The 27,304-nt window shown below is 45.9% G+C and overlaps 1 protein-coding gene across 2 annotated transcripts in view; it reads right to left on the reverse strand.

Annotated features, from left to right (window-relative positions):
- Positions 1-9,940: 9,940 nt before the first annotated feature.
- The window catches only part of tespa1 (thymocyte expressed, positive selection associated 1), a 118,671-nt gene continuing 101,307 nt past the window's right edge, over positions 9,941-27,304 (reverse strand). Inside the window, exons 8-9 of one of the 2 annotated variants that reach the window (XM_060846996.1) lie at positions 24,263-24,471; positions 9,941-11,593 (exon numbers count right to left, since the gene is read on the reverse strand). In XM_060846996.1, coding sequence (XP_060702979.1) covers positions 11,334-11,593; positions 24,263-24,471 — 469 coding nt within the window. In that variant the 3' untranslated portion in view covers positions 9,941-11,333. Of the gene's footprint in view, positions 11,594-20,237; positions 23,449-24,262; positions 24,472-27,304 lie in introns of those variants that run through there. The other variant, XM_060846995.1, reaches the window with a different exon arrangement.

The following is a 27,304-nucleotide window of genomic DNA, read 5'->3' on the forward strand; positions in this document are numbered from 1 at the left end:
CACCCAGCCAGTCTCACTCTGTCTCTCTTTCTCTCTGTCTTGCACCTTGCCTCTCTCTCTCTCCCTCTCTCTCACACACACTCTCTCTCTTGCACCCTTCCTGTCTCTCACTCTCTCTCTCTCTCTCCCACCCCTCCTCTCTTCCTGCCTGTCTGTCTCACTCTCTCTCTCTCTCTCTCTTTCTCCTGCTTGTTTCTTGCTCTCTCTCTCTCACTTTCTCTCTCTCTCCGCCTGTTTCTCTCTCTCACTCGCTCTCCATCTTTCTCTCTCTCTGCCCTTGTCGATCTCTTTCTCTCTCTTTCTTTCTCTCACCCTCTTTCTCCCGCCTGTCTCTGTTTCTCTTTCTCACTCCCTCCCCGCATCGCACTCTCTCTCTTCCTCCCTCCCTGCCTTGACTTTCTCAATGGAGCAGGTAAGGGCTGTTTGGCAGTGGCTGCTTGAAGGCTCGGTGGCGTTTGTTTAACGGTTTAAATTTGAAAGTTTTTTTTAGAAGAAAGCACGGAGCGGACCCGGAAGCTGGTGTAGCGCAAGCTTACCTGAGTAAGTCTTTTCCTATAAAGGCGCGCAGGAGAGGAGCTGGAGTTGGATGAACTTAGGGTCATTCGGGAGGCAGAGGGTGTCATAGGTCGGAGCTTTAGGGAAGTAGTAACACCAAAGATTGCAGACAGATGGGTGACAGTGAGGAGGACTGGGAGGAAGCAGCCAGTACAGGGACCCCCTGCGGCCGTTCCCCTCAAGAACAAGTATACCATTTTGGATACTTGTAGGGGGGATGACTTACCAGGGGTAAGCAATAGGGTTCAGGCCTCTGGCACGGAGCCTGTCCCTGTTGCTCAGAAGGGAAGGGTGGAGAAGAGCAGAGCAATAGTTATTGGGGACTCGATAGTTCGGGGCACAGATAGGCGGTTTTGTGGGGACGAGAGAGACTCACGTTTGGTATGTTGCCTCCCAGGTGCAAGGGTAAGTGATGTCTCTCATCGTGTTTTCCCGGTCCTTAACGGGGAGGGGGAGCAGCCCGAAGTCGTGGTCCACATTGGCATCAACGACATAAGTAGGAAGAGGGATGAGGATGTTAGGCAGGCTTTCATGGAGCTAGGTTGGAAGCTCAGAGTTAGAACAAACAGAGTTGTTGTCTCTGGTTTGTTACCTGTGCCGTGTGATAGAGAGTCTAGGAATAGGGAGAGAGAGCAGTTAAATGCATGGATAGAGGGATGGTGCAGGAAGGAGGGATTCCAGCATCTGGATAACTGGAGTTCTTTCTGGGGAAGGTGGGACCTCTATGAACAGGATGGTCTATACCTGAACCAGTATCCTTGGGGGGAGGTTTGCGAGTGCTTTTTTTGGGGGGGGGGGGCTAAACTAACTCTGCAGGGGCATGGGAACCTAGACTGTAGTCTTAGGATGCAGGACCTGTAGTGTAGGGAGGTTAGGAACATGGCATCAATCTCGAAGGAGGGTGTCTGTAAACAGGAAGGTGGCTTGAAGTGTGTATACTTCAATGCGAGAAGTATACGAAATAAGGTAGGTGAACTTGCAGCGTGGGTTGGTACCTGGGATTTCGATTTTGTGGCTATTATGGAGATATGGGTAGAACAGGGACAGGATTGGCTGCTGCAGGTTCCAGGGTTTAAATGTTTTAGTTAGGTCAGAGGTGGGGTAAAAGAGGGGGAGGTGTGGCATTGCTTGTCAAAGATAGTATTACAGCAGTGGAAAGGACGATGGATGGACTCGCCATCTGAGGTAGTTTGGGCTGAGGTTAGAAATAGGAAAGGTGAGGGCACCCTGTTAGGAGTTTTCTACAGGCCTCCTAATAACTCTAGAGATGTAGATGAAAGGATTGCGAGGAGAAGAGTGAAAGTAATAGGGTGGTTGTTATGGGGGACTTTAACTTTCCAGATATTGACTAGGGAAGCTATAGCTCGAGTACGTTAGATGGGTCGGTGTTTGTCCAATGTGTGCAGGAGGGTTTCCTGACACAAAATGTAGACAGGCCAACGAGAGGTGAGGCCATACTGGATTTGGTTCTGGGTAACGAACCAGGCCAGGTGTTAGACTTGGAGGTAGGTGAGCACTTTGGGGACAGTGACCACAATTCGGTGACTTTTACTCTGGTGATGGAGAGGGATAAGTGTGCACTGCAGGGCAAGAGTTATAGCTGGGGGCAGGGAAATTATGATGCGGTGAGACATGACTTAGGATGCTTGGCTTTGAAAAGTAGCCTTCAGGGGAAGGATGCAATCGATAGTGGAGCTTGTTCAAGGAGCAAAAATTGAGTGTCCTTGATAAGTGGGTGGCACGGTGACACAGTGGTTAGCACTGCTGCCTCACAGCACCTGAGACTGGGGTTCAATTCCCGACTCAGGCGACTGACTGTATGGAGTTTGCACGTTCTCCCTGTGTCTGCGTGGGTTTCCTCCGGGTGCTCTGGTTTCCCCCCACAGTCCAAAGATGTGCGGGTCAGGTGAATTGGCCATGCTAAATTGCCCATAGTGTTAGGTAAGGGGTAAATGTAGGGGTATGGGTGGATTGCGCTTTGGCTGGTTGGTGTGGACTTGTTGGGCCGAAGGGCCTGTTTCCACACTGTAAGTAATCTAAAAAAAAAGTATGTACCTGTCAGGCAGGGAGGAAAGGGTCATGCGAGGGAGCCGTGGTTTAATAAGGAATTGGAATCCCTTGTTAAATCCCTTGTAGGTGGCCTATGTAAAGATGAGGCATGAAGGTTCAATTGGGGCGATTGAGAGTTATAAGGTAGCCAGGAAGGATCTAAAGAGAGAGCTAAGAGCAGCAAGGAGGGGACATGAAAAGTCCTTGGTTGGTAGGATTAGGGAAAACCCAAAGGCTCTCTCTGTCTCTATCTCCGCTTGTCTCTCTCTCTATCTCCCCACATCTCTCTCTATCTCTCCTCGACTGTCTCTCTCTCTCCCTCTGTCTATTTATCTACATCTCTGTCACTCTACCTGTCTCTTTCTCTCTCAGCTCCTGTCACACTCTCTCTTTTCTCTCCAGCTCTTCTCTGTCTCTATCTCCACCTGCCGCTGTCTCTCTCTCTGTCTCTCCTCACATCTCTCTCTCTATCTCTCCTCACCTGTCTATCTATAGCTACCTATCTATCGCTCTCCAACCCCCCACCCAGTTTGTCTCTCTCCCTCTGTCTCACTATCTCTCTCGCACCCTCCCTCTCTGTCTCTCTCACTCTCTCTCTTGCATCCTGCTTGTCTCTTTCTCTCTATCTATCTCCGCTGTCTGTCTGTCTCTCGCACTACAAGCCTGTCTCTCCCTCTCTCTCTCTGTTGCTGTCTCTCGCTCTCCATTTCTCTCTTTATCTCAGTACCTGTCGATCTCTTTCTCTCTCTTTCTTTCTCTTGCTCTCTCTCCAACTGTCACTTTTTTCTTTCTCACTCTCTCCACGCCTCTCTCTCTCTCTTTCTCCCTGTCTTGTGTATTTTATGGAGAACAGCAGTCCCTGTGTATCTTACAGAGAACACCAGTGCTTGTCTAGCTGAGTGAGAACAGCAGTGCCTGTGTATCTGACTGAGAACATGCGTGCCTCTGTATTTTGCTGAATACAGCAGTCCCTGTGTATCTGAGAGAGAATAGCTGACCCTGTACATCTGGGAGAGAACATCAGTGCCTGTGTATCTTACAGAGAAGAGCAATCCCTGTTTTCTGAGAGTGAACAGCAGTCCCTGTGTATCTGACAGAGAACAGCAGTGCCTGTGCATCTGAGAGAGAACACCATTCCCTGAGTATATGTCTCTCTATCTTTCGTCGCCTATCTCTCTCTATCTACCTACCTATCTATCTCTCTCGCCCTCAGCCTGTCTGTCTGTCTGCCTCTCTCACACACACACTCTCTCTCTCACCCACCCCACCGGTCTCTCTCTCTCTCTCTTCCCACTTTCCTTTTCGTGCCTGTCTGTCTAGCTCTGTCTCTCTCCATACCTGCCTCTCTCTTCCTCTCTCTGTGTCTCTCCCACTTGTCTCTTGCTTTCTCTCTTTCTCTCACTTTCTCTGTCCCTCTCAGCCTGTCTGTCTGTTGCTCTCTCTATCACTCTACATGCCTGTCTCTCTCTGTCTCTCGCTCTCCACCTCTCTCTCTCTCTCTTTCTTTCTGCTCATGTCGATCTCTTTCTTTCTTTCTTCCTCCTGCTCTCTCTCTCTCTCCAACTGTCTGTTTCTCTCTCGCACTCCCTCGCCATCTGTCTCTCTCTTTGTCCCTCTCTTTGTCCCTGCCTACCTCTCTCTGTCTCTCTCTCTCTCTCATTCTCTCTCTCCGCCTATGTTTCACTCGCGCGCTCTCTCTATCTTCTATCTCTCTCCAGTTGTTTCTTACTCTCTATCTCTCACTTTCTCCCTCCGCCTGTCTGTTTCTTCCTCTCTCCCTCCAGTTGTTTCTGTCTGTGTCTCTGTTTCTGTGCCTCTATCCCTCCCCGCATCCATCTGTCTCTCTCTCTCTCTTCTCTCTCTCTCACTCTCTCTCACTCTCTCTCTCCCGCTTGTCTCTGTTTCTCTTTCTCACTCCCTCCCTGCAGCTCACACTCTCTCTTCCTCCCTGCCTGCCTCTCTCTGTATGTCACTGTCTCTGTCTCCGAGACTGTCTCTCCCTCTCTTTCCCTCTCTCTCTCCAGCTCTCTCTTTTTCTCTATCTCCGCCTGTCTGTCTGTCTCTCGCTCTACATGCCTGTCTCTCCCTCTCTCTGTTGCTGTCTCTCACTCTCCATCTCTCTCTTTCTCCCTGCACCTGTCGATCTCTTTCTCTCTCTTTCTTTCTCTCACTCTCTCTCCAACTGTCGCTTTTCTCTTTCTCACTCTCTCCACGCCTCTCTCTCTCTTTCTCCCTGTCCTGTGTATTTTATGGAGAACAGCAGTCCCTGTTTATCTTATAGAGAACACCAGTGCTTGTCTAGCTGAGTGAGAATAGCAGTGCCTATGTATCTGTCTGAGAACATGCGTGCCTGTGTATCTGACAGAGAACACCATTCTCTGAGCATATGTCTTTCTATCTTTCGTCGCCTGTCTTTCTATCTACCTATCTACCTCCCTCCCCCTCAACTTGTCTCTCTCTATCTCTCTCTCACACACTCTCTTTCCTACCTCTCCTGTCTCTCTCTCTCTTCCCCCTCTCCCTTCAGGCCTGTCTGTCTAGCTCTCTGTCTCTCCATACCTGCCTCTCTCTCCCTCTCTCTGCATCTCTCCCACTTGTCTCTTGTTTTCTCTCTTTCTCTCACTTTCTCTCTCTCTCTCTCTCTCTCTCTGCCTGTCTATCTGTTGCTCTCTGTCTATCACTCTACATGCCTGTCTCGCTCGCTCTTTATGTCTCTCTCTCTCTTTTTCTCTCTGCTCATGTCGAGCTTTTCCTTTCTTTCTTTCTATTGCTCTCTCTCTCCAACTGTGTTTCTCTCTCACACTCCCTCGCCATCTCTCTCTCTCTTTCTCCCTGCCCACTTCTCTTTCTCTCATTCTCTCTCCCCACCTGTCTCTCACTCGCTCTCCAGCTGTTTCTCACTCTCTATCTTTCTATCTTTCTCTCTCTCTATCTGCGCCTGTCTGTCTCTTCCACTCTTTCTCTCTCTCTCTCCAGTTGTTTCTTTCTCTCTCTCTCTAACTCCATCTGTCTGTGTCTGTGTCTCTGTGTTTCTACCCCTCTCCACCCCTATCTGTCTCTCTCTCTCTTCCCCTCTCACTCTCTCTTCCTCCTGGCCTGCCTCTCTCTGTCTGTCACTCTCTCTGTCTCCTAGCCTGTCTCTCCCTCTCTTCCTCTCTCTCTGTCTCTCTCTCTCTGCCTGTGTCTCACTCACTCTGTCTCTCTATCTCCCTCCAGCTGTTTCTCACTCACTCTCTATCTCTGTCTGCCTGTCTGTCTCTCTCTCTTCTCTCTCTCCGCCTGTCTGTCTCTTCCTCTCTCTCTCTCTCTCTCTCTCTCTCCACTTGTCTCTCTCTCCACTTGTCTCTCTCTCTCTTTCTCTCTCTCTCTAACTTCACCTGCCTGTCTCTGTCTCTCTCGTTCTACCCCCTCGCAGTTCTCTGTCTGTCTCTCTCTCTCGCACTCACTCTCTCTATCCATCTCTCTCTCTCTCTGCACGTGCCCACCTCTTTCTCTCTCTCTCCAGCTGTCTATCTATCTATTAATCTCTCTCTCTTTGCCTGTCTGTCTCTCCTTCTCTCTCTCTCCACCTGTCTGTCAGCCTTTCTCTCTCTCTCTGTCTCCCTGTGTGTCTCTCTACCCCTCCCTCCGTCTCTATGACTCTCTCTCTCGCACCTGTCTCTGTTTCTCTCTCTCACTTCCTCCACACTTGTCACTCTCTCTCTTCCTCCCTGCTTCCCTCTCTTTGTCTTTCACTCTGTGTGTCTCTCACCTGTCTCTGTTTTTCTCTCTCTCTCTCCCTGCCTGTCTCTCTCAATCTCTCTCTCTCTCTTCCTCCCTGCCTGCCTCTCTCTGTCACTTTCTGTCTCCTAGCCTGTCTCTCCCTCTCTTTCTCTTTCTCTCTAGCTTTTTGTCTCTCTCTCTCTCCACCTGTCTGTCTCTTGGTCTACATACCTGTCTCTCCCTCTCTCTGTCGCTGTCTCTCGTTCTTCATCTCTCTCTTTTTTTCTGCGCTTGTTGATCTCTTTCTCTCTTTTTCTTTGTCTCATTCTCTCTCTCTCCAACTGTCTTTTTTCTCTTTCTCACTCTCTCCCCGCCTGTCTCTCTCACTCTCTCTTTCTCCCTGCCTACTTCTTTCTGCCTCTCTCTGTCTCTTTCTCTCTCATTCTCTCTCTCTCCCTTGCTCTCCAACTGTTTCTCTCTCTCTGTCTCTATCTCCGCCTGTCTCTCTGTCCCCACATCTCTCTCTATCTCTCCTCGACTGTGTCTCTCTCTCTCTGTCTATCTATCTATATCTCTCTCACTCTGCCTGTCTCTCTCTCTCTCCGCCTCTCTTTTCTCTCCAGCTCTTCTCTGTCTCTATGTCCACCTGTCTCTGTCTCTCTCTGTCTCTCCCCACATCTCTCTCTCCATCACACCCAATTCATTTCATCCTGTCTTCAGTCTGTCCTCACTGTATGCCAAAGCACTAAGATATTGAAATTCTAATTCTTATTTTGAAATTTTCCCATCGGAACTGCTACCCCAGCTTCACAACCCTCTGAAATACAGTTTGTCTGAAATGCCAAACACCTAAGCATTTATGATTTTAAATGTCACACGGACAGAAAAATGTGAAAAGGACCTGCAGAGGACTGCAACATCATGGATTGGCTGTCGGGGTAAAATTTGCATAGGAGGATCCCAGTAAAAAATGAGGTCTGCAGATGCTGGAGATCACAGCTGCAAATGTGTTGCTGGTCAAAGCACAGCAGGTTAGGCAGCATCTCAGGAATAGAGAATTCGACGTTTCGAGCATAAGCCCTTCATCAGGAATAAGAGAGAGAGAGCCAAGCAGGCTGAGATAAAAGGTAGGGAGGAGGGACTAGGGGGAGGGGCGATGGAGGTGGGATAGGTGGAAGGAGGTCAAGGTGAGGGTGATAGGCCGGAGTGGGGTGGGGGCGGAGAGGTCAGGAAGAGGATTGCAGGTTAGGAGGGCGGTGCTGAGTTGAGGGAACCGACTGAGACAAGGTGGGGGGAGGGGAAATGAGGAAGCTGGAGAAATCTGAATTCATACCTTGTGGTTGGAGGGTTCCCAGGCGGAAGATGAGGCGCTCCTCCTCCAGCCGTCGTGTAGTTGTGTTCTGCCGGTGGAGGAGTCCAAGGACCTGCATGTCCTCGGTGGAGTGGGAGGGGGAGTTAAAGTGTTGAGCCACGGGGTGATTGGGTTGGTTGGTTCGGGCGGCCCAGAGGTGTTCTCTGAAGCGTTCCGCAAGTAAGCAGCCTGTCTCACCAATATAGAGGAGGCCACATCGGGTGCAGCGGATGCAATAGATGATGTGTGTGGAGGTACAGGTGAACTTGTGGCGGATATGGAAGGATCCCTTGGGGCCTTGGAGGGAAGTGAGTGTGGAGGTGTGGGCGCAAGTTTTACATTTCCTGCGGTTGCAGGGGAAGGTGCCGGGGGTGGAGGTTGGGTTGGTGGGGGGTGTGGATCTGACAAGGGAGTCACGAAGGGAGTGGTCCTTGCGGAACGCTGATAGGGGAGGGGAGGGAAATATATCCTTGGTGATGGGGTCCGTTTGGAGGTGGCGGAAATGGCGGCGGATAATACGTTGTATGCGCAGGTTGGTGGGGTGGTAGGTGAGAACCAGTGGGGTTCTGTCTTGGTGGCGGTTGGAGGAGCGGGGCTCAAGGGCGGAGGAGCGGGAAGTGGAGGAGATGCGGTGGAGGGCATCGTCGATCACGTCTGGGGGAATCTGCGGTCCTTGAAGAAGGAGGCCATCTGGGTTGTGCGGTGTTGGAATTGGTCCTCCTGGGAGCAGATGCGGCGGAGACGAAGGAATTGGGACCTCTGGGCCGCCCGAACCAATCAACCCAATCACCCCGTGGCTCAACACTTTAACTCCCCCTCCCACTCCACCGAGGACATGCAGGTCCTTGGACTCCTCCACCGGCAGAACACAACTACACGACGGCTGGAGGAGGAGCGCCTCATCTTCCGCCTGGGAACCCTCCAACCACAAGGTATGAATTCAGATTTCTCCAGCTTCCTCATTTCCCCTCCCCCCACCTTGTCTCAGTCGGTTCCCTCAACTCAGCACCGCCCTCCTAACCTGCAATCCTCTTCCTGACCTCTCCGCCCCCACCCCACTCCGGCCTATCACCCTCACCTTGACCTCCTTCCACCTATCCCACCTCCATCGCCCCTCCCCCTAGTCCCTCCTCCCTACCTTTTATCTCAGCCTGCTTGGCTCTCTCTCTCTTATTCCTGATGAAGGGCTTATGCTCGAAACGTCGAATTCTCTATTCCTGAGATGCTGCCTAACCTGCTGTGCTTTGACCAGCAACACATTTGCAGCAGATAGGAGGATCCCAGTAAGACAACCTCTGAGGAAAGGCAGCCACCTGAACTGAAGAGTAGTTTGTCATAAGCTAGGTGTCAAGGAGTAGTTAAGGCTGGGGACAGTCTTACAGCTGATGCCCATTGCTCCACGGCTCCGGGTACCTAGATGCGTAGCGGAAGAAGAACAGGGGGCCCACACAATAATTTGGCTTTGCTGATGCCTCAGCTAAATATATGGACATGATTGCTAAATGTACAGACCTGTATATAAAAATGATAAATTCTGATCTCTGTATGTAAATGTTTATGTATGTATGGCATGACTAACTGTACGGGCCATCAAATTATTTTATGAATAAAGTATATTTTTGAATTTAAAAAAAACTAGGTGCAGAGCAACTCTTCCAACCAGCACCAAGACATGGTTTGGCTGGTGGTGGGAAGGGCTCTGCCTGTGAGATTCTTCATACATGCCTGGACTCTCTGCTGCACCACATGCTGCCCTCAAAGTGGTTGTGGAGGGGAGGAGACTGTCACACACCTACTTCTGGAATGTGCCTACACAAAGGAAGTCTGGAGATGAATGCAGTGGTGTTTGTTGAGGTCTGTCCGGAACAGCTCTGTGATGTGGGACTCTGTGCTCTACTATCTGTTCCCTGGAGCGTGCACTGAGAAAAACATTAACTGTGCCTGCAGGATCATCAACTTGGTGAAAGATGCTCTTTGGTTTGTCCGAAACCTGTTGATCTTCCAGCTGAAGGAGCTGACCCCGACTGATTATTGCAGACTGGCACATTCCAAGATCCTGGACTATGTGTTGAGGTAAAGCTTGGGCAACTGCTGCCACTGTGGGGGCCCACTCAGGAAGTGTGACGCCTCAGCTAAATATATGGATAGTAAATGTACAAACCTGTATATGCGAATAATTACCCTATCTCCGTAAGCAAAGAAATGGAATGTTTATGTATGTATGGCATGACCAACTGTACATATCATCAAAATATTTTATGAATTAAGTATACTTTTGAAATAAAAAAAACTAGCAGCTGCAATCCTCTGGCAACCCCTCTGTCAGACACAGAATTGGACTGTGTGGAACCTGGTCTTGGCCTGATGATAGCAAAGCAGGGAAATGACCCCAGTGAGAAGCTGGGCAGCTATCTTAGCCCTGTGAGGATCCAACAGTTTGCCTACACCACGGGAGTGCAGACAGCTGTGACAATGACAGCAGTAACCTCATCAACTGTAAAATGGGTGCTAAAATTGCTAGCATTAAGATGCATAGCATTAAATACTCTACATGATGTATTTCTACTTTGGCCTTCATAGTCAACGTTAAAGCTGATGTCCTGTTTCTGCAGGAGTGTGGGATATTGCATCTCAGCAGTTACAGGAGATGGTCAAGCTTCTGGGCTCATGGGCCATCAGTTTGGTCAGGAGGCAATGATAACCGTTCCTCCAGCTTGGGTATCCTGCTCTGGGGAGGCAACGCCACTATCTTTGAGGTTAAGGAGGTAGTGGGTGGGCGCTTCCTCATCACTGATGTTATGTAAAGAAATGCTCCCCTGCAACTAGTTAATGTGTATGTCCCAATGGGTAAGACTGGGGTTGGTCTTCTTATACCAGCTCTCACTGTTACTGGCTACGTCCAGGCCAGTCATTCTGGCTGGAGACCTCAACTGTATCATTGATGCAGATGGATGATCTGGCTGGTGGGGGGGGGGAACAGTTCTGATGGAAACAGTCAAAGATGCCAAGCTACATGATGTCTTCAATGTCTTCAGCACCCCCTGCACCCCTGCACCCCTGCAGTGGAGCGCAGTGTGGATACACACGGTCACTGGCAGACGAATCTATCCACTTAAGGATGGATTATCCGTTTGTGTCCCGAACGTTCTTGGTCAGATCCACTGATGTCAAGTCGGTGTTCTTTTCTGACCACTGTCTCCTGCTGGCTGATTATCATCTACAGCAGGCTAGTAAAGGAATGTGGAAGCTGAACACAAAGTTGTTGACCCCAGGAAACTGTCCCAACTCCTGGAACTTGAGAACACAAAGCAGTTCAAGAGGCGAGAGAGAGGCGGGGAAAGCTGTCCCAGCTCCAGGAAAGTATGCAGAACCTGCTCCTGCTGCAGACGATGGAGGTCGATGTCACAGAGGACCTTCAGGAGATGAAGGGCCAACAAGCTTCACTCTTTGTCTTTGTGGCCTCCAACATAATATTCCGATCCAGGGTCTGTTCTGTGGAGCAGAATGAGATGTGCTCATGTTTCATCTTCCAGAAGGTGCACAAGGAGAGCTCAGTGCTCAGCAGCTTGAAGTAAGAAGGTGGCTCAGTAATGTCATCTCAGGCTGACATCATGAGGATAAGCAAATTCTTCTGTGCCAGTCTGTTTGACTCAAAGCCAACCGACAGCGCAGCCTCCTAGTTGTTCCTGTCCTCTGTCACAGAGGTCGTAGACAACAGAACATGGGAGAGGCTGGACCAACCACTATCTTTGGATGAGCTGACCAAGGCCTTCAAGTTCTTCAAAAAGAATACAGCTCCCGGAAGCGATGGCTTACTAGTCGACCTGTATTCTGCTCTATGGGACTTGATTGGCCAGGACCTGCTGGAGGTGTATGTCTGTATGCTTCTGGCAAGTAGCATGAGCAAACCCATGAGGAAAGGCATCATCACCTCATCTACAAGCAGAAGAGGGAGAAGGAGGAAATTAGAAATTAGCGACCAATCTCACTGCTAAAAGTAAATTACAAAATCTTGGCAAAGGTCATCGCCAACCGGGTCAGGTCTGCTCTAGGATCGGTGATTTATCATGACCAAACCTGCACTGTACCGGGCAGGAAGAGTCTCACTCTTCTCATGAATATGATTGCCTACGTGCAGGACAGAGGGGTGGATGCCTGCCTCATCAGTCCGGACAAGGAGGAAGCCTTTGACACAATATCGCATACTTACATGAGAGATGTTCTCTCCAAAATGGGCTTTGAGGAGGGAATCTGCAATTGGATCAGACTGCTCTACACCAACATTGTCAGTGCAGTCTCAATCAATGCGTGGGAATCAGATAGCTTCCCAGTCAGATCTGGAGTCAGGCAGGGCTGCCCTCTCTCTCTCCTGTTGTTTGTGTGCTGTAGTGAACCATTTGCCAAGTCCATCAGGAAGGATATGAGCCTGAGATGGGTGACTATTCCTGGTGGTGGGGGCCTACAGGTTAAGGCCTCCCTGTACATAGATGACATCGCTGCTTTCTGCTTGGACCTGGTGTCTGTGCACAGACTCACGTGCATCTGCGATCAGTTTGAATGGACCTTGGGAGTCAAGGTAAACCAGGGCAAAAGCAAGGCCATGCTCTTTGGGAACTGGGCAGGCCAATCCTGTATGTCAGGCAGCATCCAAGGAACAGGAAACTCGACATTTCGGGCATAAGCCCTTCATCCTGATGAAGGGCTTATGCCCGAAACGTCAAATTTCCTGTTCCTTGGATGCTGCCTGACCTGCTGCGTTTTTCCAGCAACACATTTTCAGCTCTGATACTCCAGCATCTGCAGACCTCACTTTCTCCTCGGCCAATCCGGTATCCCCATCACCATCAGGACTGACTACCTGACGGTGCTGCGTATTTGGTTCAGAGGGGCTGAAGCGGGCGCTAAGTCTTGAGAGGAGTGAATTAGTAAAGTAAGGCAGAAACCGTGCCGATGGGAGCAACAGTCGCTCTGCATTGTGGGTAAAAACCTGGTCATCAGGTCTGAGGTACTCTCAGTGCTGTTATATGTGGCACAGGTGTGTTATATGTGGCACAGCACGTAGTGTTGGGATCCTTGAGATCCTTTGCTCAACAGGATCCTCCTTCTCCTTTTCTCAGTTCCCTGAGAAGACTGTCAAAGTCATTTGGTAGAATGCCTCATTGCCAGAACTTTCAAACAAGCACCAAGACATCGCATGGCTAGTGGTGAGAAGGGCTCTGCCTGTGATATCCTTTATGCATGCCCAGACTCTCTGCACCACCGCATGCTGCCCTTGAAGCGGCTGCCCTTGATGAGACTGTCACACACCTCCTTCTGGAATGTGCCTATGCAAGGAAGTCTGGAGAGGAATGCAGTGGTATTTGTGTAGATTCGTCCCGAGCAGCGCCGTGCTCTACTGTCTGTTCCCGGGGATGCACACTGAGATGAACATAACTGTGCCCGGAGGATCATCAACTCAGTGAAAGATGCTCTTTGGTCTACTCGAAACTTGCTGGTCTTTCAGCTGAAGAAGTTGACTCTGACTGAGTGTTGCAGACTCGCACATTCCAAGGTCCAGGACTATGTGCTGTGGGATGCACTGAAGCTTGGGCAGCTGCTACCAAGATGTAGTGGGAAAGACGACCGTGTAAGTACCTTTTGTCAAAGAATAACAGGAGGCTCATTCAGTAATTGGGCTCTGCTGTCGCCTCAACTAAATGCCAAGATGCTGGATGGTTAACATATAAAATTGTAAATACCAATGACGCAGTCTGTTCTCTGATTGTAAAGACAGTATACATCAGAATGACATCACCAACTGTACAGGTACCAAAAAGTTCTTTAAATAAAGTATATTTTTGAAATAAAAAAAAAATTAAGGGCCAAATACTACATTACTCCATTGTTTCCCTCCTTCTCTAACCAAAAATAAAAGTGGAGTGGTTGAGAAATGTGCTATTGTAAAAATTTTGTTGGACATAGAGGAAGTGCTTTGGCTCAAGAAACTTCAGAGAACAGTTGCTCAGCAAACGTACAGATACGCTCATGCAAAGTTCTTTTTACATGTTAGCTTTACAGCAGTTAAGATAGTAGTTAGGCCAGTCGCATGTTCTTACAGCAGGATGTGGGAGCTCAATGAGACTTCCATCATCCCTGAGGACTGCATGTAAAGGAGTGCACCCAGCTGCAGCTCCTGGTAGCCCGTTTTAGGGAGCTAGATCATTTGAGATAAAAGCAAATTACTGCAGATGCTGGAATCTGAAACCAAAAGAGAAAATGCTGGAAAATCTCAGCAGGTCTGGCAGCATCTGTAAGGAGAGAAAAGAGCTGACGTTTCAAGTCTAACTGACCCTGGTGGTCACCCAGCTCTTTGACAAAAGGAGTAGGCAGAGAGTGCAGTATTCCCCTGTGGCCATTCCACTCAAAAACAAGTATAACATTTTGGACCATTTTGGACATGCTGGGGGGAATGACCATTCAGGGGAAAGAAGCAATAGCCAATTTAGTGGCACTAGAACAGGCTCTGTGGTACAGAGGTAAGAGCACCTCAGTGGTAGGGGATTCGATTGTCAGGTGGACAGATAAGAGATTCTGTGGCCACAAACTGGAATTGATGATGATATGTTGACTCCCAGGTGTCAGATCGAGATGTCTCAGAACAGCTGCTGAACATTCTCAAGAGTGAGGGTGAATGGCTGGAAGTCATCGGGCATTTTGACACAAATGACACAGGTCGAAATAGGGAAGAGATCCTCCAGATTGTAGAGAGCCTAGGAAAATGTTGAAAACGAGGACTTCATTGGTGATCATCTTTCAATTACATCCAGTGCCATGTGTTAGTGAGGGTAAGAACAGAAAGGTATGGTCGATGAATGCATGGCTCAAGTTTGGTGCAGGGGCAAAGATTCAGATTTTTAGATCATTGGGATCTTTTCTGGGGCAGAGGTGACCTGTTCAAGGGTGACAGTTTGCATTTGAACTGGAGGTTGACCAATACTTTGGCTGCCAGGTTTGCTAGTGCTGAAGGGAGGTTTTAAATTGATTGCAGGGGGGTGGTTTCCACAACTGTGAGGCTGGAAGGAGATACAGTAATCAGAAAGAATAGGTGGAAAAGACAGATCAGGCTGGAATATGACAGGAAGCAAGGAATGCCTGGTGGATTAAATTGCATTTATTTCAATGCAAGAGGGCTGACAGGTAAGGCCGACAAACTCAGGGCATAGATAAAAATGTGAGACTGGGATATTATAGCCATTATAGAAACATGGCTAAGGGAGGGACAGGACTGGCAGCTTAATGTACCAGGGAACAGATGCTTTAGGCAGGACAGAGGTGGTGGAAAGATGGAAGGGGGAGTTGCATTTTTAAAAAGGCAAGTATCACAGAGATGAAATAACTGAAAAATCATCCAGTGAAATAAGAGGTGAATAGTGATATTATTGGGGTTGCTGTTTCGGCCCCCAAATAGACAACAGGAATTAGAGGAACAAATATGCAGGTGGATTAGGAAGACATGCAGTGGCAATAGGGTTGCCATAGTCAGAGATTTGATTTTTCCCTCACATAGACTGGAACTGCCTGAGTTCTGTCTGAGCTTAGATGGGGTGGGATTTGTTCAGTGCATTTATGAAAGTCTCCTCAAGCAAAAGATAGAGGCTCCAACTCTGAAAGGGGCAAGACTCAACATGCTCTTGGGAAATAGGGCAGGACAGATGACAGACATGATAGTTTGGAACCTGTGACCATAGTTCTATTCATTTTTTAAAAAATCTATGGAGAAGGACAAAACTGGTCCACGATTTCAAGTTCTAATTTTAGTCAAGGCAAACTTTGAAGGAAGTAATTAAGAGCTTACATGTTAGAAATTGGAGTTTTTCTTTGCAGGCAAAGTGACCTCTGGCAAGTAGGGGGACATTAAAAGTGAGATAGTTAGAGTTCAAGGTCTGTATATTCCTGTAAGGTGAAGGGCAAGTTTGGCAGGAATAGGAAACCCAGAATGACATGAAATATTGAAGCTTTGACCAGAATAAAAAGGAGGCGTGTCTCAAGTAAGGCCGCTAGGATCAATGGAATCCCTGGAGATGTATATGGAATACAAGGGTTTACTGAAGAAGAGAATCAGGAGGGTGAAAAGGGGGTATAGATAGGCTTGGCTGCGAAGATTAGGGTGAATCCAAAAATGTGCTTTAAGTATTTTAAAGGAAAATGAATAACTAAAAAGAGAATAGGGCCCCTCAAGGACCAAGGTGGACATTGTGTGTGTCGAAGTACAGAAGATGGGTGAGGTTCTCAATGAATATTTCTCCTCTGTGTTACCATGGAGAAAGACATGAAGACTTGGGAACTCGGGGAACTTAGCGACATATCTTGGGGACAGTTAGTATGGCGTTGTTGAAATATCTTAGGATTCTCCCATATGCCGTTTGCAAGTCCATTTTCATGCCCCATTTTATCTCTTCTAACTGGCTCCTGCACTTCCTGTATTCCTCTAAAACCACAGCTGAATTTGGCTAGCCAACAGCCTTTCTTCAGAGAATCCTTACAGTGTGTAAACAGGTCATTTAGCCTACTGAATCCACACCGACCCTCTGGAGAGCATCCCCACCCAGACGAATCCCCATCCTTTGTTGTTGAGGGGATATCACATCTGCAAGGATCCCTCTACAAGGACCTCAGTGAGTCCCTCTCTTACTGCACACCCTAGGTCATCTCTTCCGCCCTGAAGCTCTTCAGCCACGTCCTCAAACAGACTCACTACCACAGCCACATCCCCTCTACAGGGATATCAAATCTGACCCACGTGATTTAATTTTTCAAAGAAGTGACCAGGTCTCTGAATGAGGGCGATGCTTTTGATGTCATCTACTTAGAATTCAGCAGGGCTTTTAATAAGATCCCACATAGGAGACTGATAGAGAACGTAGTAATGTTCAACAAACTCTGAACATCCATGGACTTCAAAGAAATTGGTAAATTGGATCCATAATTGGCTGAGTGGCAGAAAGCAGGAGGTGAGGTTGAGGAGTGCTTCTCCAACCTGGAGGTCTGTGTCCTGTAGGACCATGGGCGTCACTTTTGGGGCTCTTGCTGATTGTGATTTATCAGAGGTTTGATGAGTTAATTGCAGATGAGGTAAACACTTCTGAGGTGATAAATAGTGAGGAGAATGGCCTCAGATTATAGGAGGATACAATGGACTGATCAGATTCAATATGTATAAATGTGAGGCTGCATATATTAATAGATTTATCCAATGCAGGAAAAGTTCTTTGGACCAGTGAGTCTGCACTGATATAACTGCTTCTGGCATCTTACACCGTGCCCAGAGAGAAACTAAATATTTGTTTCAGAGCCCTGCAATCTCCTACCTTGCCTCCCACAGCAGCCAAGCATAAAATTCATCCAGGCCTGGAGATCTATTTGTTTTTAAGTCCAACAGAGGCTCCAACAACTCTCCTTTCTTATGTGCAACTTCCACACAGTTCTTTTCCTGAAATCTGTACCAACATTCTCCTTTTCCAGGTGAAGACCAAATAGAAATATTAATTTAACACCCTTCCAGATCTTTCACAGACAAATTGCCTCATAGGTCCCTAATAGGTCCTACTCTTTCATTGGTTAACATCTTCCCTGTGTTCATAAAATATGTTAGGATTCTCCCATATGCCGTTTGCAAGTCCATTTTCATGCCCCATTTTATCTCTTCTAACTGGCTCCTGCACTTCCTGTATTCCTCTAAAACCACAGCTGAATTTGGCTAGCCAACAGCCTTTCTTCAGAGAATCCTTACAGTGTGCAAACAGGTCATTTAGTCTACTGAATCCACACCGACCCTCTGGAGAGCATCCCCACCCAGACGAACCCCCATCCTTGCATACTATGGAGGATTTAGCACCTTTGGACTGTGGGAGAAAACCAGAGCACCCAGTGGGACTCTGGGAAGCACCAAGGATCAGAGCAACCTTTGTGTGCATGTTCATCAGGGCAAGTGGATAAGTGGTTCAGAAGGCATATGCATTGCATGCCTTTATTTGCTGAGGCAAAGAGCGTAAATATAGGAGAGTTATGCTGAAACTATATAAAATGTTGGTCAAGCCACGGCTAAAGTATCATGTGAAATTTGAAATCCATAATAAAAGGAGAGATGTGATAGCACTAGAGATGGTGCAGAGGAGATATATCAGAATATTGCCTGGGCTGGAGACTTTCAGTAATGAAGAGAGATTGGACAGACTTGGATTGTTTCCCTTAGAGTAGAGCAGATTGAGAGGAGAAATGATTGAGATGTCTTCAATTATGAGGGGCAGAGATAGGGTATTTAGGAAGGGACTGTTCCCCTTAATGGAGAGATTAATGACCATGAAGCAAAGATTTAACATCATGATTTGGAGGTGCCAGTGTTGGACTGGGGTGTACAAAGTTAAAAACCACACAAAACCAGGTTATTCCAGTATACTCCACAACCACCTGCTGAAGGAGCAGTGTTCCGAAAGCTAGTGCTTCCAAATAAACCTGTTGGACTATAACCTGGTGTTGTGTGATTTTCAGATTTAAGGTAAAGGGCAGGCATTTAGAGAGATGTGAGGAAAAGCTTTTTTTTTCACTCAGGTAGTGACAATCTGGAACTGATTGCCTCAAAGAGTGTTAGAGGCAGAAACCCTTTTTGTATTTAAGATACGCAGTTGCAATGCCAAGGCTATGGGCCAAGTGTTGGAAAATGGGCTCAGAACAATCCCAGTTGATTGTTTTTGACTGGTGAGGACATAATGAGATGAATGGCCTTTTTCTGTACTGGAAATCTCCAGGACTCAATGGTTATGACAGCAACAGCTAAAAATGCACTCTCACTCAGTATCTATAGCAAGCCACTTTAAACCTGAAGAAAGAAATCTGATCATTCCTGTGGCAGAAGCTGCAAGTTGTAACTTTGAAGTGGACAGATATGTTGAATAATTGTAATAACCATCCTGTTGGGTAAAAACATTGACTGCAGATGCTGGAAACCAGATTCTGGATAGTGGTGCTGGAAGAGCACAGCAGTTCAGGCAGCATCCAAGGAGCAGCGAAATTGACGTTTCGGGCAAAAGCCCTTCAGGAAGAAAGGCAGAGAGCCTGAAGCGTGGCGAGATAAGCTAGAGGTGGGTGGGTGTGGGGAGAAAGTAGCGTAGAGTACAATAAGTGATTGGGGGAGGGGATTAAGCTGATAGGTCAGGGAGGAGAGGGTGGAGTGGATAGGTGGAAAAAGAAATAGGCAGGTAGGACAAGTCCGGACAAGTCATGGGGACAGTGCTGAGCTGGAAGTTTGGAACTAGGGTGAGGTGGGGTAAGGGGAAATGAGGAAACTGTTGAAGTCCACATTGATGCCCTGGGGTTGAAATGTTCCGAGGCGGAAGATGAGACGTTCTTCCTCCAGGTGTCTGGTGGTGAGGGAGCGGCGGCGAAGGAGGCCCAGGATCTCCATGCCCTCTGCAGAGTGGGAGGGGAGTTAAAATGTTGGGCCACGGTGCGGTATGGTTGATTGGTGCAGGTGTCCTAGAGATGTACCCTAAAGTGCTCTGGGAACATCTCCAGGACACCCGCACCAATCAACCACAATGCCCCGTGGCACAACATTTCAACTCCCCCTCCCACTCTGCAGAGGACATGGAGGTCCTGGGCCTCCTTCACCGCCGCTCCCTCACCACCAGACGCCTGGAGGAAGAATGTCTCATCTTCCGCCTCGGAACACTTCAACCCCAGGGCATCAATGTGGACTTCAACAGTTTCCTCATTTCCCCTTACCCCACCTCACCCTAGTTCCAAACTTCCAGCTCAGCACTGTCCCCAGGACTTGTCCGGACTTGTCCTACCTGCCTATCTCCTTTTCCACCTATCCACTCCACCCTCTCTTCCCTGACCTATCACCTTCATCCCCTCCCCCACTCACCTATTGTACTCTTAATAATTCCACCAATTGGCATTATTTATTCTTATTTACTCTGTCCAGACCCCTCATGACTTTGAGCACCTTTATCAAATCACCTCATAACATTTGTGAGCGGCACGGTGACACAGTGGTTAGCACTGCTGCCTCACAGCGCCAGAGACCCGGGTTCAATTCCCGCCTCAGGCAACTGACTGTGTGGAGTTTGCACGTTCTCCCCGTGTCTGCGTGGGTTTCCTCTGGGTGCTCCGGTTTCCTCCCACATTCCAAAGATGTGCGGCTCAGGTGAATTGGCCATGCTAAATTGTCCGTAGTGTTAGGTAGGGGTAAATGTAGGCTTCGGCGGGTCGGTGTGGACTTGTTGGGCCGAAGGGCCTGTTTCCACACTGTAAGTAATCTAATCTAATCTTGTCTGAGAAAACCTGCCCCAGCCTTTCCACATTTACGAAGATTTTCACCCCAGACCATTCTTGCAAATCTTTTCTGCACCCTCTCTAAAACATAGGGACAGGAAGAGGCCATTCAGTCTGTTTCAGTTTAAATTGAGTTGGTCATGTTGCATTCTTGTTTCAACCAAGGCTTTTCAAGTACCTGAGCCTATTCTTAGCAGCAGGACAATACTGTTACACTCTGGGTAACTAGTTGATGAAGCATGAAACTAGAGCCAGTCTTTGCTTGGAATAGATTTATTCAGTCAAATGTTATTCTAATTTTGTGTCAGTATTTTGCTGTTTACACTCATGCACAGAACTAATCTCTGAGCTCCACCTGTACGTGTTTAACTTCAATTTGTGCAATTCACAGAAGCTATTCAGCCTGTTAATACAGGAAAATAACAAGGCCATACAGCCTCTCAGATGTCTTGTTCAGGATCTAGTGATGGTACTTTAGACATATACAGACATAGCTATACAGAGGCAAGAAGTGGCTATTCAGACCTTCAAATTATTTAATAAATAATTTATCCCCTCATTGGAAGATAAATAAGATCAGTCTGCCTGAACTGTCCTACACAAGAACTGGTGCAGGTCATTCAAACCTGAAAGCTCCCTATATACTGTCCCATCAAGCCCTTCCAGAAAGGGGCAGAATTAGTAAGGCAAAGCTTCCTTCACCTTGCGCTTTTAAATGTTCTTAGGACAAAAGGATTATATATTAAAATATCCTTGTAAATCAACACTGCTTTGAAAGAGGTTTCCAAGGAAGGTGAAGCTTGAGTTAGAGTAAAGTTGCCTCTACACCTACCCCATCAGTATTTCCCTTGCACCTGCTGCACAGGTTAAAATGAGTAAAAGTAATTCTAGACTGTTCTATTAAATCCTTCCGTGGTATGGGTTAGATAAACATAAAACTCCTACCAGAGTGTTCTATCAAGCATGGTCAAGACAGATACAGAGTTTTTCTACACTGTAAATGGACCCAAGACAAATGTCGGGCAAAACATGCGTTACACTGCCCAATTAAATTCATCCAATGAAGGTATAGCATAGGTTAGTTGGATGCTAAATTCCCTCTCGACTATTGCATCAAGTGAACAGGGACAGTTTTTTGAACAAAGTGTTCTTTTTACACTGTCCCATTCAACACCCTCAGGATAGATATAACACGACTTGATGAAAAGCAAACTAACACTTCAATCTACTATTCTCAGACCTGACAGAGCACAGAATTAATTAAAAGTAAACTTCTACTCTGCACCAAATGGTACCAGATCAGGGAGAGACAGATTACATAGAGATTAACCTCCGACAGCTAAGAACATAAGAATTAGGAACCGGAAAACACAACATTGGCCATTTAGTCTACTTCACTATTCAATTCAATTATAGCTGATTTTTGATCTCAAGTCCAGTTTTCTGCTCAGTTCCCATATCTTTTGGTCAGGGTTGTCAGCAAAATTCACACTGGACACTGTTTCACATCTCTTAGTTTCTACACAGTTGTAAATGCCTCTTTTTCAGTCTGCAGGTGGTTTATAAGTTCTCCAAGTTTCCGGTGGCTACTGACTTGAATTTCTTGATAGGTTACATTTGGGAATATAAAACATAATTTCAAATACTGCTAATACCACAATTTTTAGGTGTGCAGTAAACAGAAAGTATGAGTTCAAGAGAACAGGGAGGCTCAAATACTGAGTGGGCACATATTAGGCTGCAACTTCTGAGGTGATTTATCTGGGTAGAAAAGTTGGAGAGAGACAGTCCATTCTGAATAGGGATGATGCAAGGAGAGAAAGAGAGACAGGGACAGAGAGTGTGTGTGGGTGTGTGTGTGTGTGTATGAATTTGGCTTATGCTATCCAATCCTGTGTGCCAGACTTTAGGAATGTCATGAAGTCTTCAGTGAGGAAACTGAAAATATTTACTGACATAGTTTTAGAATTGATAGGTGGTAGCTTCATGGATAGGTGAGAGAAGCTGGTGTCCTCCTCAGAGGCAAGATTGAAAGAAGATAGGTATCTAATGTAGAAAATAGAGCAAATAAAAGAAGTAGTTTCCAATGACTGAATGGTTAAGAATGGGAATGGTTGAAAAACCAGAGTTAACATTAGGACAAATATCTCTACGGATAGGAATATGAATACACTTCCTGATAAAGTGGTAGATGAAGATTCAAGAATAGGATTTAGGCAAATGTTTGGCCTTTAAAAATTTCAGGAATATGTGAAAAGAACAGCAAAGTTGGAATAAATGGCATTGCAGTTAAAAAGAGCTTGTGAAAAGATGGTGGACTGAATGCCTCTGTGCTAAAGTATTCTCTGATTCTGTGAGTGTTATTGCACCCATTTCCAACATGAGGACCAGTTCTTTCACTACCTTTCTGTCCCCTCAGAAAGCAATAGTATTGTGAATCTTTAATTTATTGTTTAAAACTGGCTGTTTCTTTAATCACCAAATCTCCTCTCACATAAAAAAATTGTGCTGCAAGAGGATAGTTCTTAGTCCAACAGAGTTCAGATTAATTTGATATGATGATGTATTGAGTTGAGTCAGACTATCTGTGCTGGTATTGGTGTTGGTGTTGATGTTGGTGGAAATATACCTGGTACCTCCTCAGGTTTGTTTCTTTGTGGCTCTGGTCTTGTTAATAACAAATTCATGTCGTTCTATGTATTGTGGTTTGCATTTTTCTGGTATAAAGACCCAGCTGAATCATTGATTCCTAATATCCTCTGGATTCACATCATGTTTCAAAGCATCACTTTCTTCTGAGCTGCTCTGGCTGTTCCACTGAATTAATGCGATATGTTTGAATTCCTGTGTATCAGTAGGTTGCTTCCCAAACCCATAAAAATTCCAAACAGTGTCTGGAGAATGCAATGGCACAGGATTAGAACACTCTTTCTGCTTCATAGGGAATTCCATTTCCCAAGATTGGTCAGAATCTGTACTGAATCCATACAATCTGGATCTTGCAGTATCTGTCCTCCACATCTCCTTGATGACTGCACTATTCGGCTTCCTACTTCCTTCTTCTTCAGGATGAGACAAATCTCTTTCTTCTGAATTTGAAGCTTTTTTGTATGTCATTTCCATCCCTTGCACATCAGTTCTCACAGAGTCTGTCTTCACATTGAGATCACCAGTCAACTCCAATCCTGGGCTCTTCTTGCTTAAAGATCCTGTATTCTGTTTCGGAGATTCCAAGTCCCGGGATGCTCCATATAAACATAACTTGGTAATCGTTTTCCTCAGTTTTTGAACTGCTTTTCCAGCATTGCCCTTCCCTTCTTGCAGTTTATTAGAAGCTCCTCCAATGGATTTATCAGGACTGAAAGAAAACTGGTGAACAGGTCCAATTTTCTGTACTGGTGTCTTTGAAACACGAGAGTACAAAGAGGTCAGGGCATTGGCCATTGTTGTAAGCACTTCGATTTGTCGAAACCGACCTGAAAGAAGATCAAATTTGTAAGACAAACAGATACCATTTGTTTAACTCTGCAGCAAAGCTCCCATATAATGATATTTTTGACAGAATAAAAAAATCTAATGACATTTCATAGCAGTGATTTTTAGTCAAACTTATGTGGAGCAACATCAACGGTCATTATGAAAAGTACCCACAGGTTTGGTTAGAGATAGGTTGAAGGAGGATTTTCATGGGGAACGTAAAATGTGGAAGAGGCTGAGAAGGTTAAGAAAGAAATTCAAGACAACGCAAAAGTGGAGGAATGCTGAGGTCCTGTCCCAAACCAGAGGACTGTATGTTGACAGGTTGAGTTAGAGCACTGGATGATAGGAGCAGGAGTCAACAATTTAGCAACTCAACCCTGTTTCTTGTATTACTGATATATAACCAAACTCCAACTTCCTGCCGAATAACAAAACTATGAATAGCAAATTTAAAATTAATAACATATATCAACCTGCCTATTCCTCTTAATTGCTCAAACCTTTGATCAAACCACGCTTTAATTTTTCAAATTCCAAGGAATACATTTTCTTGCATGCTGATATTGCAATTTATCCCTCAGTGATGCTGAATTTAAGGAGTGAAGAAATCAAACTGGATTCTAAACATCAACAGTATTTTGCATTAATGTAATATATTAATCATATGTCAATGGGACAGTGAAAAAGCATTGAAATTTTGATCGAGAATTAGACTTCTTTTGGAAATTTAAGATGCCAAAAGGTTGGATCTTAATGGCCCACAAATCCAAATCATTCCAAAAGTATTTTTCACTCTGGACTGTAACTTACTTGCCAGTGTGTAACTGGGATTTTCTTCTCCCAGCCTCTTTACTTGAGCTTCTAAGAACACCCTAAAATTTATTCCATTTGCATGAGATGCGCAGCTGAAAAAGCGGGATGGAATTTTTGCTGTAATGTTGGGCTCTTCCATTCCAAAACCAAGGTTGTACAGAATCTCTTCAGGGTCTTCTCTGTACATGTCCAGTATTTCAGAGACACTAGGAACAAAGAATTGTTTAGAGTGAGAGAGTGAGTTAATGGCTGTTATGATCAACATCTGGATCCCATATCCAATGGTGATGAAGAGGAATGAGACAGTCTCTTTGTGGACTGGTTGACTATCAAACAAGTTATTGAAAATATTCGTGAAGCTAATCCTAAACCTAGTGATCAGAAGAACTTCATAGTCAGAAATTAAGCATGCAGTGCTTGAACTAAAATGAAATTCTGTTATACTTTTTGTTGCATTTTTGTAATGGAGGTGATGGTATGCAAACACATTGAATTATAAAATAGAAAAGAACTAAACGACAATAGAGCAGAGAAATCAACACAATCTGCATTAGCTGTGCAGCAGCACAACCCAATTCAGAAATTAAAATAATTCTGCAACATTCTTCATTACTGTTTAAGTTATAAAGCTTCTTGAAGTTTCCTACTATCTAGTATTGAAGCATTCAAGGCCAAATTCTAACTTAAAATAAGTTCAGTAACATCAGAAAAATCTGTTTTCTGACCTAAACTCATTTCTTTAAACAACCATAGAACATGAGTGTCACTAGCTGGCCAGTATTTATTGCCCATCTTTGTTGACAAGGTGATGCAGAGCTGCCTTCCTGCTCAGACTATGTATCATTGGTAGTCCCACAATGCCCTTATGGAGAGAATTCCAGAATGTTTCCCAATGAAACTGAAGGATCAGTAAGATATTGAATATATGAGTTGGGCTGTCATGTCAAGGTTGTACAGGACGGAGGTGAGGCTACTCTCGGAGTACTGCGTACAGTTCTGACCACCCTGTTATAGGAAGGATATTATTAAATTAGAGAGGGTTCAGAAAAGATTTCAACTAGATTGCTTACAGTGTGGAAACAGGCCCTTTGGCCCAAAAAGTCCTCACTGACCCTCTGAAGAGCATCCCACCGAGACCCATTCCCCTACACCTAAAACTACAGGCAATTTAGCATGGCCAATTCACCTAACCTGCACATCTTTGGACTGTGGGAGGAAACCGGAGCACATGGAGGAAACCCATGCAGAATATGCAAACTCCACACAGACAGTTGCCCGAGGTGGGAATTGAACCCGGGTTTCTGGCACTGTGAGGCAGCACGTGTGCCACCGTACCACCCAGCCTTTATCAGGATGATGTTTGGAGTTGAGGCTGGAACTTTTGTCATTGGAGCAGAGGAGGTTGGGATGGCTTCATAACAGTTTATAAAATCATGACAGGCAAAGGCAAAGCATTTTCACTAGGATGCAAGAGTTCAAAACTAGAGGGCATATTCTTTAGGTGAGAGGTGAAAGATTTAATAAGGACATATGAGGGGTAACATCTGCACATCGGGGTGGTTCTTATGTTGAATGAACTGGCAGAGAAAGTGGTAAATGCAGGTACAATCACGATATTTTAAATAAATTTGGATAGGTTCATGAATAGGAAAGATTTAGAGGGATATGGACCTGATGTCTGCAAGTGGAACTGGTATAGTTTGGGGAAATGTGGTGGTCATGGACGAGTTGGACTCAAGGGTCTATTATTCTATGACTCCATTTCCAAATCAGGATTATGAATGGCTTGGAGGGGAATTTGCAAGTATTAGCAATTTAATTTTTCCTATGCCCTTGTCCTGTATCGAAGTGGTTTTGGTTTGAAACCTAGAGTTTAAGTAATTTGATAAATGTTTGCAATGCATCTTGTAGATTTTTACCTGCTGCTGCTAGTACTGAGCATCAGTGGTGGAGGAATGGATGTTTGAAGATGTGGTGCCAATCAAGCAGGCTGCTTTGTTCTGGTGTAAACCTTCATTGCTTTGGATAGTATCAAGATGGCAATTGCCTGGCATTTCTGAAATGTGAATACTACTAATTAATTTTCAACCCAAGATTGAATATTGTCCAGGACATGCTCATTTGGGCAAGGACTGTTCCAATATTCAAGGAGTCACAAACATTGCTGAACATTGTGCAATCACCAGTGAACACCGACCTTATGATGAAGCAGTTGAAGGTGTTTCAGTTTAGGACACTATCCTCAGAAACCCCTAGAGATATGTTTTTAAGATAAGATGACTGGCCTCTAACAATCACAACCATCTTCCTTTGTTCCAGGTATAACTTGAATGTGCAGAGAGCTTCCCTTTGATTCCCATTGATTTCAGTCTTTCTAAGAATTTTTGATGGCACGATCAGTCAAATGTGGCCTTGTTAATACGGGCTGACTCTCTTCGCTCTTCTGGCATTAAGCTCTTTTGTTGATGTTTGAACCAAAGCTGTAATGAGTTCAGGAACTGAGTGCCCCAAGCAGAACTCAAACTGAGCATCAGTGAACAAGTTATTGCTAAGTAAGTACAACCTGAAGGCACTGTTGATAACCCCTTCCGTCACTTTACTGATGATGAAAAGTCATCTCAATGGAGAAAGGGTGATAATTAGATGAGTTGGATTTGTTGTGAATTTTGCACTTTGCAGGTAGATGTTCAGGCTAGTAGCTGCATTGGAGCAGAATGGCTAGTGCAGCTAGATCTGGAGAACCTCTTCAGTACTATTGCCTGAATGATTTCAGGGCCCGTAGCATTTGCTGTATACAACCATTTCCTGATATCATGAGGTATGAATTGAATTGTCGGAAGACAGGCATTTGTGATCATGGGGACCTGTGGAGGATTATGCACTTAGCAATTCTGGCTGAAGGTTATCACGCTTCAGCCTTACCTTTTTGCTCTACCCAGAGGAAGAGAAGGATCTTGAGGTGCTTATCTGTAGATCCCTAAAGATGGCAGCAGAGGTAATTAAAAAGACATATGGAACACTTACCTTCATAAATTGTGA

The sequence above is a fragment of the Hemiscyllium ocellatum genome, chromosome 29 (assembly GCF_020745735.1).
Source record: "Hemiscyllium ocellatum isolate sHemOce1 chromosome 29, sHemOce1.pat.X.cur, whole genome shotgun sequence".
NCBI lineage: Eukaryota > Metazoa > Chordata > Chondrichthyes > Orectolobiformes > Hemiscylliidae > Hemiscyllium > Hemiscyllium ocellatum.